The 20,394-nt window shown below is 34.3% G+C and overlaps 2 protein-coding genes and 1 long non-coding RNA gene across 9 annotated transcripts; 1 reads left to right on the forward strand and 2 right to left on the reverse strand.

Annotated features, from left to right (window-relative positions):
• LOC18601375 (inactive LRR receptor-like serine/threonine-protein kinase BIR2) lies at nt 3,029-5,495 on the forward strand. The gene has a single exon (XM_018120214.1). The coding sequence runs from the start codon at nt 3,419-3,421 to the stop codon at nt 5,237-5,239; it is 1,821 nt and encodes a 606-aa protein (XP_017975703.1). The 5' UTR covers nt 3,029-3,418; the 3' UTR covers nt 5,240-5,495.
• LOC108661805 lies at nt 10,885-13,384 on the reverse strand. The gene is made up of 2 exons (XR_001927674.1): nt 12,336-13,384; nt 10,885-11,533 (listed from the first exon to the last, which is right to left on the reverse strand). It is a non-coding gene; the product is annotated as an uncharacterized LOC108661805 (long non-coding RNA).
• On the reverse strand, nt 14,717-19,235 carry LOC18601373 (putative rRNA methyltransferase YlbH). Of its 7 annotated transcripts, XR_001927670.1 has the most exons (11): nt 18,938-19,235; nt 18,747-18,835; nt 18,554-18,658; nt 18,068-18,172; nt 17,787-17,891; nt 17,424-17,562; nt 16,628-16,743; nt 16,483-16,539; nt 15,894-16,098; nt 14,963-15,284; nt 14,717-14,858 (listed from the first exon to the last, which is right to left on the reverse strand). XR_001927670.1 is itself a non-coding variant. In XM_018120180.1 (9 exons), exons 1-9 carry the CDS (start codon nt 19,101-19,103, stop codon nt 15,988-15,990), a joined length of 993 nt encoding a protein of 330 aa, XP_017975669.1. In that variant the 5' UTR covers nt 19,104-19,235; the 3' UTR covers nt 15,739-15,987. The 7 variants fall into 7 exon arrangements, 1 of the variants encoding a protein (XP_017975669.1); XR_001927671.1 differs by having other exon boundaries at nt 14,717-15,190; XR_001927672.1 differs by having other exon boundaries at nt 14,717-15,194.

A 20,394-nucleotide genomic window follows, 5' to 3' on the forward strand; every position in this document is an offset into this window, starting at 1 on the left:
CTGAAAGGGAATGGAAAGGACGTGATTGCCCTGGACTTTGAAATTGAATTACGAAAAGGAAAAACAACTCTGCCAAAGAGTAACAATCAGTTTGGCGTTTCCGACTTGGCCCCACTTTTGAATTTTTGAAAACGACATCTCTGCGGAAACACTGGAAACGGTGACGTTCCACTGGGGAATCTAAATCTTCGCGCGGTCGTGCAATGATTTAATCGGTTTCTTAAATTTTGAAATTTGGTTTTGGCTTTTGGGTGAGTGCGGAGGGCCCACTCTGCCAGATGGAGGGTTAAGATTTCCCAAAGAAGATGATCTTTAAGTTTTGGCGGTTGGATTTTCATCATTTTTGGCGGCGGGAAGAGACCAGTATTTATCAAATTTTGGAAGCAAAGTGTCTATAGGTTTGGGCCGGGTCCATCCAGTATCGGGCCGATCTCATCGTGGAACTAAGCTCATTATGGAATCCAAATCCCTTTGAATTAGTCATTGCCAACTTTCTTGTTTCTTATTTTGACAATTAATTATTAATTTTTCAAAAGAAATAGTTGTACTTTGACGAGAAAAAAAAAATTTGAACTAAACTCTTTGAATAAGAAATAATCCACGTACCATCAATCTAAAAAATGTTCGAGTTCATCTTCAATTATATCAATTAAAATTCAATTAAATCTAGATTAATTCATGCTTTTCTAAAAAATGCAAACATAGTTGTTGTTATTTTGATGAATTTGGATTTCAATGGGTATATTTAAATAGTTAATTCCATTAAATTTTATTTATTTCTATTTTTGGTTTGCCGGCAAAATTTGATTGCATTGCCATGAGAATAATAATTTCCTCCAATTCAAGAAACATGCACCAAATATAACTTACATTATAAACCTGACTTGAGTTTGATTAATTTTTTTTTAATAACTTTTATTTAAATTCATTATCTGCATTGGAATTTCTAAAAAGGGTTACTCTAACAGTTTAGCTACATGTTTGCGGTCCAAGATTAGATATATAGACACTTAATATAACACAACGTAAAAATATCTGAAAATTCCATTCTTAAATATGATGTTTAAAAATGTAAAACTTGATAGTTATTTTCAATCCATCAAGTTAATTTAATTTTTTTTACATGATATCTTATGATTTTTTTTTCAATTAGCATCTTATGGATATCATTTTAGTCAATTAACACCGGATAATTTCGATTCTCAAAAAGAGTTAAATTGTTAATTTTGTCTTATAAAATTACATAAATACATTTAAATACGAATAAATAGATTAATTTTAAGTTAAAAATATTTTAATAATTTTACAAAACAAAATTAATAATATGACCCTTCTAGTAAACAGAAGATATTTGCAACGCCTGTGAGAAAAAAACAAAAGAGATGCTAATTAAGAAAAAAGAAAGCATGAGGTATCATGGGAAAAATTTTAAAATCATCAAAGGTGTAAATGAAATTTATAATTATTTTGAACACGGATAGACGGATAAAGAATATATATTTAAGAAATTTAAAATGGCAATTATAGACAATAGAAAAAGCTTGTTAATTTATTCCTAACAATTAAGATATTTCCCTTTTTCATTGCAATTTAATAGTGTTTGATCCCTATCACGTAATTTAATACTAAAAAAAATTTGAAAACAAAGGCCTACAGGGAGCAGTTTTGTGTCAATTGGTAGGTTAATTATTTGTTTAGCAGATAAATACATTTTGCGACAGGAGACAAGTGATGATCTGGCTAAGCTTCCTTGGAGATTGATGTTATCAACTAATTAGAATACCAAGTAGGTGGATAGAAAAAACAGGTTAAAAGGTCTTTTGACCACACCAACCTTAGGTCTTTCCATTAGCATCAACTTTTGCTCAACAATACATAAACAGTATAGTCTTTTATCTCATATACAACTCTCATTATTGAACAAATTAATCTTAGAAGGTTTAGTAAGATTCTGTTTAATTGATATTAATGGAATTTAAATATATCGATTTAAAGTTTAAAATGTTGACAGATGGATTACAAGGATATGTCTCGATTCAAATAACAAATGAATTTAAAATTTTAAGATCAGATTAATTACGTATATAATATGATGAGATTATAGCTCAAATTTATGGAAATAGTCTATATATCCATGTTTTTAATCATTCAAAATGTGAATTTAAATCCAAAGACTATTGTCTGTTGGACTTTAAAGCCTTTTTAGTAATTGTTTTTTTCTTTTTGGACTTTAAAGTTTCATTGACATGCCAAATTGTAGAGTGGAACGAATGTTGGGATGTTGCAAATCCATCCATTGTGTAGTCAATCACTAAGGATGAAACACATTACATTAACAATAAATAAATTATGTTAGATTTACTAATCTCAATCATTTAATTTTATATTATTATAATAATATAATAAAACCAACCCCAATTGGTGTATGTAGTTGAATTCTGTGATTCCATTTAAGATATTCAACTTTTGGGAAAAGGGGAGGAATTTTCTTTTCTTGGACTGTGGCAAAAGAGTCCATTCCACATGCTGGTGGACAATGGCCCAGTGGTCACAATAAAAGAACCAATACCTCCCATTTTCATTTCTTAAAAGATAATAACTAGAATCTGACGAATGGCAGCAAACCAAATTTGAGCACATCCAAATCCCAATAATTTGATTGGTTGTGTGCAAACAACAATTCCTTGGGATAAATACTTACACCTATTTCAACTATTTATCCAAAATATTTATTACTTATAAGAATCTCTATGGAATGTTGCTGTCTCTCAATATATTGAATTAAATTCCTCAGATGAAATTTAAAATTGATGTTCCTAAATTAAAGAGGAAAAAAAAAAGTTTTTTAGTAGGATTAAATCCTTGACATAAAAATTTATTATCTTGAATCAAATTAAAAGGAACAAGTAAGGAATATTATTATTTGGGTGCAGTATTCAACTAAGATCATCTTTAGTGGATCATGACTGTAGTTTCTTGGTCAACAAATTCTTAATTAACCCTCTTAAATAAATAATCTTCTAGTCAAACAAGCACAATCACTTCCACAATAAGAAAAACAAAAAATTCTTTGACAAAAAGCACTCACAAGGAGAAGAAGGAAAATGGAAATACTAACACAAATATGAGTATTACTGAAAATAATCGAATCAATCATACTGTCAACTGTTAAGCAATTGTTTGGTAATTTCTCAGAGACATCTCCAAGTCAATGACCCTTCACAGGCTCTTCCTCTTTTGACCATTCAACGCATTTTACGCGCAAATCTGCTCGCTCCCAAGTCATTGTAGCGCATCCACAAAAGAGGAAGAGGAAAAAATTTATCTGATGAACTCCAGTGTTATTTTTGTGATCTAAGTCACAAATAAAACTCTGGTTCTTCTTTTTTTTCTCTTTATTTATTTTTGATCATAAGCTATGAAGGGATCTTTTTCCAGCAGGTTAAAGATCTTGTTCAGCTTTGTTTTAGCATGGATATTTTTGCCAGGATTTGTTCTGTCAGCTGTAACTGAAGATGATATGAAGTGCCTGGAAGGTGTCAAGAATTCTCTAAAAGACCCAGATCGTAAGTTAAGCTCGTGGACTTTCAACAACAATTCAGTTGGTTTCATATGCAAGTTTGTTGGAGTTACATGTTGGAACGAACGTGAAAATCGCCTGCTAAGTCTTCAACTTCGTGACATGAAACTGTCAGGACAGTTACCTGAATCTTTAGAGTACTGTCAGAGTTTGCAGACTTTGGATCTGTCAGCTAACAAGCTTTCTGGTACGATCCCTCCACAAATATGTACTTGGCTACCTTATTTAGTAACCCTTGATCTGTCTAGCAATGATCTGTCAGGTTCCATCCCACCTGAATTATCAAAGTGTGCTTATTTGAATTATTTGACACTGTCAAATAATAGGCTTTCAGGGTCAATTCCAAATCAATTATCCGCTTTAGGTAGGCTGAAGAAGTTTTCTGTAGCAAATAATGATCTGACCGGTGCCATTCCTTCATCTTTTGAGAATCATGATAAGGCTGATTTTGCTGGGAATAGTGGTCTTTGTGGGGGTAATCTTGGAAAGTGTGGGGGTTTGAGTAAGAAGAACTTAGCAATTATAATTGCAGCTGGGGTTTTTGGTGCTGCGGCTTCAATGTTGTTGGGATTTGGGGTTTGGTGGTGGTACCATTTGAGATCGATGAGGAGGAGGAAGAAAGGGTATTTTGGAAGGGGTGATGACAGTGGTTGGGCTGAGAGGTTGAGGGCTTATAAGTTGACTCAAGTTTCATTGTTTCAGAAGCCACTTGTGAAAGTTAAATTGGCTGATTTGATGGCAGCAACAAACAATTTCAATGCAGAGAACATCATAATTTCAACTAGGACGGGAACCACGTACAAGGCAGTGCTTCCTGATGGATCAGCCCTTGCAATCAAGAGGCTTACAACTTGTAAGCTTGGTGAGAAGCAGTTTCGTTGGGAGATGAATAGATTAGGCCAGCTTAGGCATCCAAATTTGGCACCCCTTTTGGGATTTTGTATTGTGGAGGAGGAGAAGCTACTGGTTTATAAGCATATGTCCAATGGGACTCTGTATTCCTTGTTACATGGAAGTGTTGCTGCCATAGATTGGCCAACAAGATTTAGGATTGGTTTGGGTGCCGCTAGGGGTCTTGCTTGGCTGCACCATGGGTGCCAGCCTCCATTCCTGCAGCAGAACATCTGCTCCAATGTGATTTTTGTTGACGAGGACTTTGATGCTAGGATAATGGATTTTGGATTGGCAGGGCTCATGACTTCCTCAGATGTTAATGAGACTAGTTTTGAGAATGGAGACTTAGGGGAATTTGGTTATATAGCTCCAGAGTACTCAAGCACTATGGTCACTACACTTAAAGGGGATGTGTATGGATTTGGTGTAGTTCTTCTGGAATTGGTAACTAGGCAAAAACCCTTAGAAATTAATGCAGGTGAAGAAGGATTTAAGGGTAATTTGGTGGATTGGGTAAATCATCTCTCTAGCTCTGGCAGAATCAAGGATGCCATCGACAATTCTCTCCGTGGAAAGGGGCATGATGAGGAAATTTTGCAGTTCCTCAAAATTGCATGTAATTGTGTGGTTGCTCGGCCAAAGGACAGATGGTCCATGTACCAGGTTTACCAGTCATTGAAAAGCATGGCTGAGGAACTTGGTTTCTCAGAACAGTTCGATGATTTCCCTCTGATATTCAGCAAGCAAGATAATGAATCAATGTAGCTTTAGAGTAAAATTGGGAGATGTATGCAAAATGGCAGTGCTTGCTTACAAAATTCCTACATCTCTTGTGCTAAATTCTCAAAGGCTTTTGATATATATGACGCCAATCTCCATTTCAGTTGCCTTTTTGTATTTTGTTATAAATAGCTGTATAATACAATAAACTTGTTATACTGTAGGCTTTTGAATCTTCAAGAAATCTAGTTCTTTCCTCTTTGTTTTGCAATGAAATTGATACTGAATCCTGATCATAGTAGTCGTGTATGTTCTGTTTGTAGTCTAGAGATTATATATGGAAGATGCTCAATGCAGCTTGTAAAACAATTTGATATCTATAGTATCAAAGAAATCATCATCTGCTTTTGGCACCCAAAATTCTTTAATTTTGTTTTGCGTATCAATATCTTTCATGATAGGAGGAAAGGAAAAAGGCCTTAATGCTGCTGTATTACAGAAGCAGTGTGAAAAGTTTTATACGGTTAATCATTTTCTGTTAGTAGAGTGATGGACTTGTATGATACCAGTGTGGTTGACTGCAAGTGGTTATGCTATTGTTTGTTGATGGCTTTACATGCCCAAGCAGTGAGCAGCCATGGATCAATCTAGTACTTAGAGGCATGAACATGTAATGCAGGGCCTAATTATGTTAACCAAACTTGAATAACAAGAGAAAAACTAAACCTTTTTTTCCTTGTGATCTAACTAGCGAGTATTGCAGCACTGGTGGCAGTGATGTGAGTAGATATCCTTTGTCCAGTGCTATAGCTGTTGCTGATATAATACATCATCACAATAGTTTGAATGCCAGGAATGACATATATTGTTTTTATCCATAGCGAAATTGGCTGATGACAACAGGAGTGCACTGAATCACATGCTCTCCTAACAACAAGTGCTTGGCATCCATTTGTTTGTACAGCACTGTTGGCAAAGCAACAAGTTGATTATATTTGTGCCCCAAATGCTTTTGCTGCTGGAAAATCCTTGCAACTAAGTTGCAAATTGGTCAAAATATGCACCCCATTATACTATAAAGCAGCATACCAGCATAAGGGCAATATGTACAGTATTTTTCTTTTGAATACTAATCACTGGTTTGATTGATTCTGGATAAGTTGAGAACACTAAGCCTTTTTTTCTTTTTGATGTTTATGTGTGGTGGTGGTGGTTTTGGACTTTCCTTCTGTTTTTTGTGTGTAAGGATGTATCCTGGGGAGACTTGCTGAGGCCTGAGGCAACCTTTGCTGAATGTCAGAATACCTATTATCTCCTTTCTCATGTTGGAAGGACTTAATCGTTCTTTTAAACGAACCAGAAAATGGCAAAGGGGGCTGCGTGGCTGGAAGGAGGGGCAGGGGTTGAGGCACCTTATAACTGCTTAATTGCTTTCAAGTTGTTAACACTGTCCCTTGGGTTAAGTTACTCAGCACAGATTCTAAATCAGAGTTCATCCTTTCTGCCTTAAAGATGAAAGAGGATTCGTCTTTTTTTCTTTTTTTTTTTTGGTGATGAACCTTTTCTTGATCCCTCCTTGCTTTGTAGAGACAGAAGCTGATTTAACTCTGATTTTAAAATGGGTTCATGTGTCCAAACTCAAGGCTTTCGAAAAATTTCTGTATCAGAGCAGACATTGGCCTTGGCAATTTAACTCTGCTAATCAGATGTTGTCATTGGACATACAACTATCTATGCTTACACTTGCATCTACATATATTAAAAGTTATTTTTAAATGAATTAATTGATTGACACTTGTATAGTCTAATTATTGACACATGGCGGCTTGATTTGGATTAAATTCAAGTTGATGGGAAAGTTCAGACTAATTTTAGACTTTTTAAATTTATGTTTTTTAGAGTTTAAATCTTCGTTATTTTTGGATTATTTTACATTTTCGAACTTTCTTTTATTTTAAGTTGAGCAGGCCTTTCTCTGGTAAAGTATAAAGGAAGGCCCGAGAAAGCATAAGCTTTTCAAAGAACATATATATTGATCAAAATCACAGATTACAAGATAAAATTCCTTCATTCACCCCAATGCCTGTGTATTTTCTAACCAAGCACAATCTATGGATAATACTGTCACAACATGACTGAACCAATTAATCTCAGTAATTAGCCTTAACATGAGTGAACTAATTTCACTATCAGAAACTGTCCCATTTGTGATGGAAAAGTTGTGAAAAAATTTTTCCGACATTAATACCGTATTTGATAATAATTCTGTCACAACTTAATGAAGAATTCTTCTATCACAATTGATGGTCAAATCGGATTGTTGCCCACTCCATATAGTTTCAATAGGAACCAACAAAAGCATTACTTCCTTGTTGAGCTATGAAGCAACATGAAAAACAATTGGAATGTGCACTTTTACTTTAATTAAACTAAAATGTAGGAGAAACATATATATGTAGATTGAACCATTAAAATGCAAAACGTGAGATTCAACTCACTGTAAAGCAACCTAAAAATAGTGATCACAATGGTCTCAAGATGCCAAACTATACTTTTAATCTACGTGACAACTAGCACCCAATACTGAAACATCTAAATTTGGGTGGATAAGAGATTTTAAGATTGAACACTTCAGATTTTTGTACTCCACCATACTTTTTACAATGTTTCACCCATTACCAAACCATTTAATGACCAAATTTTTAAAAATGAGAGGTTCATAATTCTTTCATTGCAAAACAGCCCATAAGTTTTTGAGTTCTTTTTTTAAATGGGCCTCATACATAAAGTGTTTCTAATAATAGACTTTTTTATTATTTTAACTGTTTTTAATTAAAAGAATTAAAATTTAAACAAAATTACCCTTAATGAAATCAACCAATTTATTTGGCTCTACGCTTCAATCCGAAACCTATTAACGGGTCAAGTATGTTTAAATCTACTCCTCAAACCGACTCATATTCTTTGAGCTTTCCTTACCAGACTATTTATCTCTGGAGTATTCCTTACTAGAAAGAAAAACGTTTAAGCATTATATGCATTTTAAAGTAGTTTTTGATACACGAAGAAAACCTGTAAGCGTTTTGAGTATTTTTAAATATTTTGGAGTGATTTTTGATATATAAAGAAAAATTTTTGAACATTTTGAGTATTTTTTGTCTGGTAGGCATATTCGTTAATTATGTTATTAAATAGAATATGGTGTATCGTTTGAAGTTGTTGATTTTGTTAAATGAAATTCAATAGTTTTGGTGATTTTTGAGAATTACGTGACTAGTTTTTAAGCATTGCGTGATTGACTTTGGACATTGCATGACTGACTCTGGACATTGCGTGACTAGTTTTTGATAAGGTTTTACGTGACTAGTTTTTGATAAGTCATTGTGTGACTTGTTAGCAAGGCATTACGTGAGTAGTTAGTTAGGCATTGTGTGACTTAGGCATTACTTAAAAATCAATCACGCAAGCCTTAAAAACCAGTCACGTAATGCCTAAAACCAATCACGTAATGTTTAAAAACCAATCACGCAGTGATTAAGTCACGTAATGCCTAAAAATCAATCTTGCAATACTTAAAAACCAGTTTAATCAATTTCAACTCCTTAACTTTTGGGTTCTATGAATAAATTAATAAACTCAAGAACCTAAAACACATACTTTTTTTTTTTTGCTAAGCAAGACAAAATAAATCCCTATAAGGAGGGCCTTGCTCACTCCCCTTATGCAAAAATAAAATATATTCTCTTTACAAAATATTCTTTGAACAATTTCAATTAAAAATTTCATAAGAAAAAATCAAAATCCCCAACAAACATGCTTAACAATCATCCCAATCCCAGACACAACAAAATTGTGAACCATCATAAAACCAATCAAATATACTTTAGTTATTTCTTTTCCCTGAGCCCATCATCTTAACCAATCTAATCTAACTCATCAACACAAACATCTTAATTACAGCACACGTTTCGTAGCAAGTCATCACCAGAAAGCATACAATTACCAAATTCATCATGCTACTTGCAATCACCATAGAAGAGCAAAATCGCTAAACCATCTAAAAAATAAAACAAAATAAGAAAGAACTTGATGTCATCTTTGGATGATAAGATAGACAGTATTTGACTAGAGAGAAAAATCGAGATTTAATTTTAAAATTTTTGTCTAGATGGCGAAATAGAGAAAACTGAAATAATTTTAACTTATCTGAAATTGTTTAAAGGGTATTGTTCTCAACTCATGTCAAAATTTGATTAAAAATAATTAAAATTATAAAAAAATGATATTTTTAAATTAAGCTTATAAAGAAGGTTATTTCTTATAATTTTCTCTAAGTTTTTCAAACCTAGTTTACTTGAACTCACCAAGTGCTTACAGCAAGATTATAATTAATTTTGTGAATTTTCTAATGACTATCAAATCATGTTTCCTCAGGTAAATAGAATTTCATGACATAAGTAGCAGATTTTAAAGCACAAGCAAACTTTTCATATGACTCGATTCACAGACATGACTGTTCAAACGTCCTATAGTATGAGGTAGCAAAAACGCGAGTACAGTACTAAGGCAAGTATGCATTGGAAGGAAACACTTGCCAACAGCCAACATACTCTGGAAAATCATAACGAGGAGGACTACATAATCAACTTGTTCAAGCTCTAGAAGACCAGTGGATCTTCCATGTGTCAAGGAATAACCACAACCACAACTGGTTATTCTTCTATAACTTTAATATATTATTAATCTTCACTGCCAAAGTTATTAGTGGCTACTGTCTTCCCTGTTGCAAAGGGTAGGGTGTGGCAGTGGTTTAAGTTTTTGGTGAACCATGCGGCAGTCATTTTGTTACATCAAATAAAGAGTGCATAATATTTCCCATCTTTCGATCAAAAGATTAAAGAAAACTGCACGAGAAAGGAATCTGTCTCCCATCTCATGCAACAGAAAGTTCCCTTAATTTGAATCTCAGTTACTTTGGACCAAGTCTTTGCTTCTCGAACCATTCAAAATCAAACCAGAAAAAAGAAGCAAGCTAAAGGAAAGAGGGTGAAAAAACAAAAAAGTGAGAGCAAGAAAAGCAGTCACCACAGATTGCTTCTTGCTTTGGAGAGATACCATTAAATAATCACATAGTAATAGTATTTTGCTTTTGCAAAATGAAACGCTCTTAGTCCCATCAAAAAGAGTTGAAACACTTCAAGGACATTATAGAATCTTGCATTTTTTCTTTTCTAGTGATCAAATATGGATATGATAAATCTATGCTGCTGGGGCTAATTAAGGCCATGATCAACACAAGTAATTGGAACTTTTGAGACTTGTCTCCCTGTCATTATTTGTGTTAATTAGGTATAATTCCTTAACTCTATATATATAGGTCATGTCATCTACCTCTGCCTCGAATCCTAGTATCACTTTCCTTGGGATATTTTCTAATACTCTCTAATCTCATACCTGTGGATTGGTTTTTGTAGATAAAATCGTAAAACCCTTTTGAGTCAAAAGGAACAATACCATATTTCACAAATTGGGTGTGGGTCTCCATACATATTGTATTTGGTTTTAATTGGCCTGAGTAAATTTTCTTGTCTTTAAGTTCGGAAAAATATGTATATGATGAATGATCAACTAGCTACTTGCCAAATTTTAATGCACAATTCAAGGAGGAAATGTTTTGAGAAGTGGGCAACTTTAGTTATTGGCTTTTGCTTTATTTAGCTGGGGAGAAGAAAAGGCAACAAGAGAGTTGAAATAAAAAACCCAAAAAGAGATAGTAGTAGCTGATTAATATATGTTACAAAGCTACACATCAATGTACGGAGACAACATTCCTTTATTGGAATTCGCTCCAATCTCCTAACAGCAAATTCTGCTTGGCCTGGTTTTGTCATTGTTAAACAAAACCCTATCCATGAATCTCCTTCCCTTAAAAGAATTAAGCAAGGACAAGCAAAATGCAGGTGGGACACCTCCAAAAGTTCAGTCGTTCTCACAGTTGTTGTGTACTTGATGCTTGTGCTAGAGCAAGCACTTACTTTCTTGATATCCATGAAGAAAATCTTCATTTTCAGGCAGTCACCAATGGCAGTGCAAACTTAACCCAAAACTTTTTTGGTGAATATATTTACTCCCCAAATTCTCAAAGTGGCATATAGCATGAGTACTAGCAAGAAAATTTCTGGAAAATTTAAAGTACAAGGTTTATGATCTCTCCATCGACGAAGCATAAAAAAAATTTAAACAAATTTTCTCCACCGTGATCATCTGCAGAAGCTCAAGGAATGTCATTGTCCTCACACTTAGGCTCGACCTGGTGGTTCTCTAGACTTTGCCGCTCTCCTGAACATATCACAAGAAAACATTCATCATGTATGTTGAGTCCTAGTTTAGTATATATGATGTTCTTTATAAGTTACTCTTGAGAGTCATCCTATGTGCCAAGAAAAGCAGAACAAGAGACCACTGTTTTGATTTCCATTCTTTTGAATGAACAAATTTTAACTACTTTATCACCTCCAGGAACTTTCTAACATAATTCAAAGTATATACCAATTTGAATTTCATTGTAAAGGAAAGGAGCTGTACATGCATCTTTCTTCCACATAGCTAGAGTGGCTCAGCACTTCCCCCAGTGTCTTTATTTGTTCTTTATGAAAATAAGAGAAAGACTGATTTAAAGAAGCTTTTGTAAAGAACATCACCATCACCAGCTTGCATGCATTTGAAATACGAATTAATGGTATCTTTTTTGCATATGTGGATATCATATTATATCAAAAAGGAATCAATGTACATCTCCCTTTCTCAGTCCCCTCCCCCTTCCCAAAAGCAAAATGCAAAACTGAAACAGAAGGAAAATATCTACTGTTTCAACAGGACAATAACATCTATCAGTATCAAGGTCATACATGGAAATCTACAGTGAGACTAGTACATATATGTGTAAGCATCACTTTTTCAAGTCTCTTGATTAATCCAAGCTACAGAAGCTTGATTCATCATGCCTGGTCATCAGATAAGTATTGAATTTCTTTTCTAAAAAAATTCAAAAAAGAAAAGAAAAGAAAAGTGGGGGGCAGGCAGGTGGTTAAGTGAAGAGGAAAATATGCACATACATGTTGTCTGAGACAAGAATATGTACCTGTTGTGAATGGGATCAGGTCCATTAGGTACTCTTCTCTTGCTGACATAGTTGAGATGGAAATCCTGATGAAAATTATACCTCTCCTGTGCAACAAACTCCCAATGTTTAAAATCCCTAGTTGAGGGAACCATCATTGATTTTGTCATCGCCGTTGCATGGTTTGCTATGATGCCAACAAAAAAAAACCAAATAACTCCCACAAGTAGTGTAACTCCAAACAGAGACCTCAAAGCTCTACCACCCCTCCCCATATCTTTCTGCTGATTCAGTTCTACAAGCTTTCACCAAAGAATGGCAGGCCATTGGACAGAGAACTCAGGGCAACCATGTTGATTTTTAGGGGAGGAAAATGCATGTGGATTGTGGAACACTCAGAGGTGAACAGAAGGAGAAAGGAAGGGAAGAGAAAGCAGAGGAAGACAAGAGCTTTAGGTGGTTTTTAACTTGGCGGGTAAGAAGTCATTGGTCCTATTTAAAGAAGTAAGATTGAAGCAACACTGTTTTGAGAGGGGAGAGAGAGAAGCATGACCAATAAAACAGAAAAGTTCGTTGCCCTTGTTGCTTTATATATTGAATGGGCCCATGGGAGCTCTCTTTCTTTGCTTTGGTTTGTGCATTTTCATGCAGCAAGCAGGCAAAGCCTAGGGGACCTCACTATCTCTCCTGAATCTAATGTGTTCTAACTCTAAGCTTGTAAAAGACATAGGGGCTTGTGCCTGTTATAGCAATATATTGTTCTGTTGTGCCCAACCTCATTTCAATCAGGAAAGAACAAGCTCTTCCTATATCAATAAAAGAAGTTTATTGATGTAGATATATTCAAAGGGATTGCTTCTGGCTAGCTACACATACAAAGAAGGATTCCATCAATCAGCCCTTAACAAGGGGAAAATTCGAAAGTGGAAGGCATATAAGCAGACAACTGCCTTGGCTTGACTTGCAGTTTTCTTACTCCGTAAGTATCTCATCCTACTTTTCCAGTTCAGTTTTAACCAAGTATGAGGCACCAAAATTGTAAGTAATCCCGGAAATGTATGTTAACATATAATATTAATAACTAGCTGTAGGCGAAGTGGCAAACAGTCACGCAATGTCCTTAAATTGGTTTTAAACAGAAAGCAGGTATTGAGAGTCCCACATGATACAGTCTAATGACCACAGGAACAAAAAGAGAAACTAGCAATTAGAGAATTGTGAACTTGTTTTGCTGTATTAAACAAGTCCTTTCAAGAATCTAAATTTGGATCATAAGGACATCCTGCTCCCTACTGTGTTGCAAAGAGATGCCAGTCACTCTGAAAAACACCATAAGCCCATTTGTCACAAAAGTTTATGTTATCCATATAGCCTAAAAGAAGAAAAAGCATCAGGTTTATGTTCCCCTTTTGATTAATTGTAACTCTCTACCGTTCCACAGCAATTCAGAAACATAAAGGGAAGAAATCAGAAACACACTCCTGGAAATAAAAAAAAAATGCTCTTATCAGACAAGGAACACAGTCTTACGCAAGGAATCTGGCAATGTACTTTGGGAACTTGGGAACTTCTATAGGAATAAGAAGATTCACACAACAATGTCAGCAAAACAAAGGAATCACAGGCAAACAACAGACAAGCTATTTAACCTCCATGAACAGATGGTAGAGAGCAAAGGGTAACTAAAAGAATAACTATACAACTGACTCCTACTAACTACATTTTTGCTGCTAGTTCCACATGCACCACAAGGAAACTTGTTGCTGTGATTGATTGGCGGAGATGCCTCCTTAAACTTATTGGCTGGAGACCTTACCTTGCTAGTGAATCTTAAAAGCATAATGAACCATACAAGAATGCACAATTAATTATTCAGCAATGAAACTTCAAAAATTAAAACTCCTAGAAAGCCAACAGCCTAGTGCATGACATCTAAGTAATTCCATTAGAAATCTTGGGTTTCTCAAACCATATCTAGAACTACATCTCCACTTTGAGGATCAGATTTCCAAAAGGTTCCCCAGTAACTTTAGCCAAAGGGACATCAATTAATGCTGTCATTATCAATTAGCCACAAATGATTTTGTGAATAAATTTATGAGTTCCTTGTCGAGGGCTTTGCCCTCTACAAGAATTTCAGTTCAACAATGCTTGTGTTGTGGGACAACTCTTTCAATCATGTGAGAAATTGGATCCACTCCAGGACATAAAATTCCCCACCCCCCAAATCAGTTGCTTCGTGTTTATTGATAGAACAGGTCCCACCAGAGGATTTTTTTTACTTAAATAAAATTACTTAAATGGTTCCCCACCTAAATTGAGTTACTTATTTAGACCGTCAAACAGAGATGAAAATATAGACAAGAAACCAGTGTTAACTGTCATCAGATCCATACCAACAATATTCGAAAAGAAATATTACTCAAAAATGGAAAACCATGGTTGGATAACAAGTACCAGTGAGGTTTTAAACAGATTACATATGTCCCAATGTCAATTATTTTGCCAAGTCTCTTTATGTGCTGCCTTCCCATAATCAACTTCCTTTACAAAAGATAAAACAAAAACAAATCAAAAAAAGAAAAAGTAAAGAAACAAGAGACAAGCTTTCCCCTATAAAACTCAAAGTATCAATTGAATTGGACCACCTTCCCCTGTTGAAACAAAAACCCCTTCTCTTTATGGGAACCATGCTTTTGGACACTGTATCTTCTATCTGACATGAGGAAGGGATGCTAGAATGGGCATCTCAATGGCCCCAGTCCTGATTCTATGCTGGAGAGACCGCCAGATTCTAGGTTCAAAAAATGTGCTTTAACCAAGCTCCACAGCATTGAAAAAGTGCAGCAGGTAGGGTTAGTTGAGATGCTTTGGATCTGCCTTTTAATGAAAAACTCCAATGAGGAACCATGCCAGCCCTAACAGGAATTACAAGGTGACTAGAAGGCTATGTGCAAAATACATATGATCCTAGCAGTCAAACAAACATGCCTCATCAAATTAATAACAAAGAGCAAGATTACAAATATGATCAACTTTACATTGAAGGCAAAGGTGAATCTGGAAATGCACTTCAGAAACCTCATGCCTATAATGGCATAATTAGCATGAGAGACACATTGAAGTACATATGCTACACTCTGAAAGCTTAATTACAAGAGACAAGGTGAGCAAGGGGTTCCAAAATTAATGGTTTTTTTTTTTTAATTGGCGAAAGGGGGATTTGAACTCTGTTTTTTGGGTAGGAGGATCATGTATCAACCAATGAGCCAAATGCTTGGATGTTGGTTCCAAAATTAATGTTCAAGTTGAAAAACTTCTCAAAGTGAGCAATCTATAGCACCTTGTCAGGAACTTCACTACAAAATTTAGATCTTATAATTTAGACAAAATCAGCTTGACAAACCATGGCATTTGGTTCACATCCATTAAGCAGCACAGAAATATTGGATTCCACTGAAGAGATAGATATGCAATTTGGAAACACAACCCCTTTAAAAAATGCAAAATAATACAGAAACAATTCCAATGAATAAACTGCATTTGACAAATGAGGGCATTGATTACACAGAAAATTACCATGTACCCTCAATATATCTGGTGTCAAGACAATTGAAGATTGCAACTTAGAGATAATTCAGACAGTATCCACCTTCAAATAGTAAACTTGCAGTTAAAATTTCTGAGCTGTATTGTGAAAGGTATTCTGTGACTCTCTTTTCTTCTGGGCCCACTTGGGTCCATATATTGCTAAATGTGTCCGACCAAATCTTCGATCCTTTATCTGCATTTCATATTAACAATTAAAAACAATACGACTTGCCCATGTCCTGTCCTTTGATTACATGGAAAAAATGGTTTGGCATGCTAAAATTTATATTACTAATTATTATATCAATAATAGCATATATCTACACTCCATCAAGTAGAAAAAAAATCCAAAATGAAAAACACAACTGTAGAGCGCAACCAGTCTTATAGACAAGACTCCTATGCTCTGAGATGTGAAGGGCTGAAACTTCAAATGAATTCTATTCCAACTTTTCTAGAATTATCTCAGACCAGAGCTTCATTAATTTTCTTTTATTACAGGAAGCTTAATGCAAAATGATAAACATTTTTTTTTTATGAAAGGAAAGACGATAAACAGTTTAATTAACAGAAGTACCTTTACAAGGCATCCACATGAATCCAGCATGTTTGTTCTCAAAGGATATTCCACTACCTAGACCATGAAAGTAGAAATTGAGAAAACAAGGGGAAAGGTATTCATATAAACTCATTCTCTGAACCAAAAACAAATTGCTACTCACAATAAAAGTGTCTTCTCCAATAATAGCTGACTTGGAAATTTGAGCCATTAGGGTTCCATAATCAACTTGGATATATGGAGGTGTTACACTGATGTAATCAAATGGTCCATCACTACCTATAAGTAAACAAATGTTAGTTTCTGCTAATGGAAAAGAAAGGAAGCCATTAAACATTAGAAAGGTTAGATAGTAACATTTAAATGCACAGTTGACCCATCGGTATTTTAAATGTATGCTTTTGATTGAAAATTGGCAATTCATTCTTTTGATATACCAGTTTTCAAGATGATCCAGGTTGGTGGACTTATTACACACCTGTAACTGCTCCCTGTATCTTTGTTCTTCTCTTGAGATGCAGAAGAAAATGCTTCTAACACATTTGAGTTGTTCCATTAACAAATTGCACTTTCTTGACTCTAATTTACTAAAGTGAATTGACTGGCATCAACAAGTGTTATAACCATCGACTGTTCTTTGCAGTCTTATGTCTACATTCACAAAAGAACTACATTTCTGAGTTTGTCCTATACTACACTTCATATCTGCTCACTGATCAAGTTAGAATTTACTGTAAGTTTGTCTCTGTTGAAATTCATTTCTTTAAGATTGCTCATTACTCACAAGCTGTTCTATTTTTCTTTCTCCGAAATGATCAGTGAGCAAGAAAAGTGATCTGCAAAATCAAAGTTTGGATTTGTTCTTTCATCTTTGTTATATCAAGTTACATTTAAAAATTAGTAATCACATGAAATTTTAATCCTAGAATTCACCATAAGAAATTAAAGAAGAAACACACCTACAAATCGGTCTGCTTGTTCTAAGAAATTTTCAACACGAACAGGATGTATAACTGAGACATCAAGAAACCTAGTCCATTCCAGGTTTGGTCGCAGAACATTTGAAATAACCCAAGGATCCACCTCAACAAAATGCACCTGTAGAATCACAAGTGAAAATTTATATTCCTGAAACATACCACATTTCTTTATATTTAAAAAAAAAAGAAAAAGGGAAATTACTCTTTCAGTTTCTTAAGCCTAAACAAAAATGTCAAATTACATTTGAAGGCTTGTTTGGGCTTTCTCAGCTTAAAATTCATTTATTGCATACCAAATCTTACGCTACAACCAGCTGAAGTGTAATAAGTCAATAATGGCACCTCAGAACATCCACGGCTGATAGCTTCAATTCCAACAGATCCTGTACCACTGTAGAGGTCTAACCAGCGACCAGGTCGTAAAGAGGCAGGGCAGCCACCAGCCACCTAAAAAACAGTAGAATATTCATTCTTAAGAAAAAAGAAATTAGAATAACTCTAAAATTACGTAATCCAGTTTACAATTAGATCAGACATAAACAGACACAAAAGCTTTGGAAAATTTTAAACTATTTGTAGATGTACATGGACAGGATTAGGGGGTTACAAATAAGATATACTACCTGCAATATATCGAAGGCAGCACCTTTTACGACTTCCATCATGGGTCTCACATCCATGCCTTTGGGTGAGAGCAACTTCATTCTTTTAGCCTTTCCTCCAAGCACCTAGAATGTTCAATAGGTTTGTTAATCATTAACCCTCAAGGATTAGCCTAATTAAAAAGCACAGCAAAATATTATCTAAACATAAACGTATAAAATCAGCTTCAACTGGGCAAACCATTGGGACACTCGAATTCCTCAAGAAATCCTTTAGAACCACAAAGACTCGATTGCATTCTCAAAAGTTGACTTGCAAATTGATTCTAAATTCTAATGAGATTTCCAATTCCACAAGCAGCTTCAAATCACCGACATATATAAAAATTTCTCCAATGCCTCCATGTCAAAGAAGAAATTTTATTTTTTTCTAATTGCAAGCTAAGACCTGTTATCCTTTTTTTTCCACCTTCATAAAAATAAAAAACAAAGGCATCATATAGGTACCTGAAGCAACTTATGAGTGGTTCTTGGGGGCTTAGCTTCCTCCTCTGTCACTACTTTCTTTCCTTTCCCTTTCCCTTGCCCTAGCACTTCCTTTATCCTCTTAGTCTACAATAACCCAGTTAAAAAATGCACCTTTAAAACAATTAATCAAATATTCAATAACCCAATAAAACAAAAAGGGAAAGAAATCCACCTTTGGCTCAGATATGTCCTCATTGGGATCAAAACCATATCTTTCGACCAAAACTTTCTTGTCTTTAGCTGTCAAACCACTTCCTGATTCTGCCAAAACATAACAGCAAAAAAGAAAAAGTCAAGTTTTTATTTTAAAATGAGAAAACTAAAGAAATAGAATGATGATAAAAACAGTGGGTTTCTTTTAACTGTAAGAGAAGAGGATGATGGAGGAGCCTTCATTTGTCTTGATGGGTTTGGATGAGATGCTGAAGAGAAGAGGATTTGCTAATAAAAAGAGCTTTTTCTTGTTGTCGTTGATAGTGTTGCAGTTGTAATGTAACGGAGAGAGAATTGGAGAGGATGAAGCAGCCATTTTTGAGGAGCTTGAATTTTCAGTTTCAATGGTTACAGAGTGACCATACTTGTTTGGGGATTAAGCAGGGCTTTTCGTTTTCCTTCCCAGGAAGTGCTGACGTTGGAAATAGCAGGCTCTTTTTTGAATTTCTTTTTCTTTCGGAAAAAAGTTAGATAAAAATCTTGTGACTGGACAACGATCCTAAAATCTTTGTAAAAGATAAAAGTTTAATATAAAAAAAATTTAATTATTTTAAAAATTTATATAACTTCTTATTTTTTTATATTTTTATCTTAAATTATATAAATTTTTATATTTTTATTTTGAAATTAAATAAATTTTTATAATTAAAAATTAACTTAATTAAAATATCATTTATCATTTTATGTTGTGTGATGTTGACGTGACATGTTAATATATTATAATTGATGATTATGTGACATATTGACAAATCAAAATTAATGATGGTATGATATATTAATTTGATATGATGACATAATTATATGATATTTTTTATCCTTCATACTAACGTCATGTCATTATCGTGTGGATATAAAATGACAAGTAGTGTTTTGATTAATGAGACTCAATCGATTGTTAATTATAAGGGGTTATTTGATTCAAAATAAAAGTACAGAAGTGTAATTGAACGTAAAAAAAATAAAAACTTATTGGAATTTTTTAAAATAATTTAAAGACTTATTTGAATATTATGTTAAAAATAAATTACATCTTTGTTATCTAAATTATTGTCACGACCTGGAACCTCCCTCAGGCCCATGACAATCGCCGCAACGTCCCTGATTGACACTCACTATCCGAAATGCCAACCGAAACCCCGCAAGGTTTACATATCAGTTTCTTTCCTTTTCTGTGAGCAATCGTTGTTAAATATCTAGTTTTTAGAGAATATACACTATTTTAGATCAAAAACAATCAAAATAAAATTTTCGCCACACAGGGGTATTTTGGTCATTTTATTCTCAAAAATTTTGAAACTGGCTAAAACGTAATATACAAGTACAAAACACATAATTCATATTCAAAATGAGTTTAAAAGTCTAAAATCTTCATTTAAAACGAAATTACGGTTATTTGAATATAATAAGAAAATAAAAGAAATATTAAGGAAAATATTCTATTTTCTTATAAACCAATATTTATAGAGTTATACGTGAATAATTTTTATAGAGTAAAAGCTAAATAAATTTATACATACTGAAATACAGTAAGCCAAAATATTTAATTTAATTTACAATAACAAGAGGGCCCCCGAATAAACAAAAGTAAAGAGGACTGTGAACCTACG

The sequence above is a fragment of the Theobroma cacao genome, chromosome 4 (genome assembly GCF_000208745.1).
Source record: "Theobroma cacao cultivar B97-61/B2 chromosome 4, Criollo_cocoa_genome_V2, whole genome shotgun sequence".
NCBI lineage: Eukaryota > Viridiplantae > Streptophyta > Magnoliopsida > Malvales > Malvaceae > Theobroma > Theobroma cacao.

Coding starts and splice junctions, on each gene's coding strand:
- LOC18601375 (XM_018120214.1), top strand. CDS start 3,419: ATGAAGGGATCTTTTTCCAGCAGGTTAAAGATCTTGTTCAGCTTTGTT.
- LOC18601373 (XM_018120180.1), bottom strand. CDS start 19,103: ATGGCTGCTTCATCCTCTCCAATTCTCTCTCCGTTACATTACAACTGC. Junction 18,836..18,937: donor CATCATCCTCTTCTCTTACA/GTTAAAAGAAAC, acceptor ATGTTTTGGCAG/AATCAGGAAGTGGTTTGACA. Junction 18,659..18,746: donor AGGACATATCTGAGCCAAAG/GTGGATTTCTTT, acceptor GGGTTATTGTAG/ACTAAGAGGATAAAGGAAGT.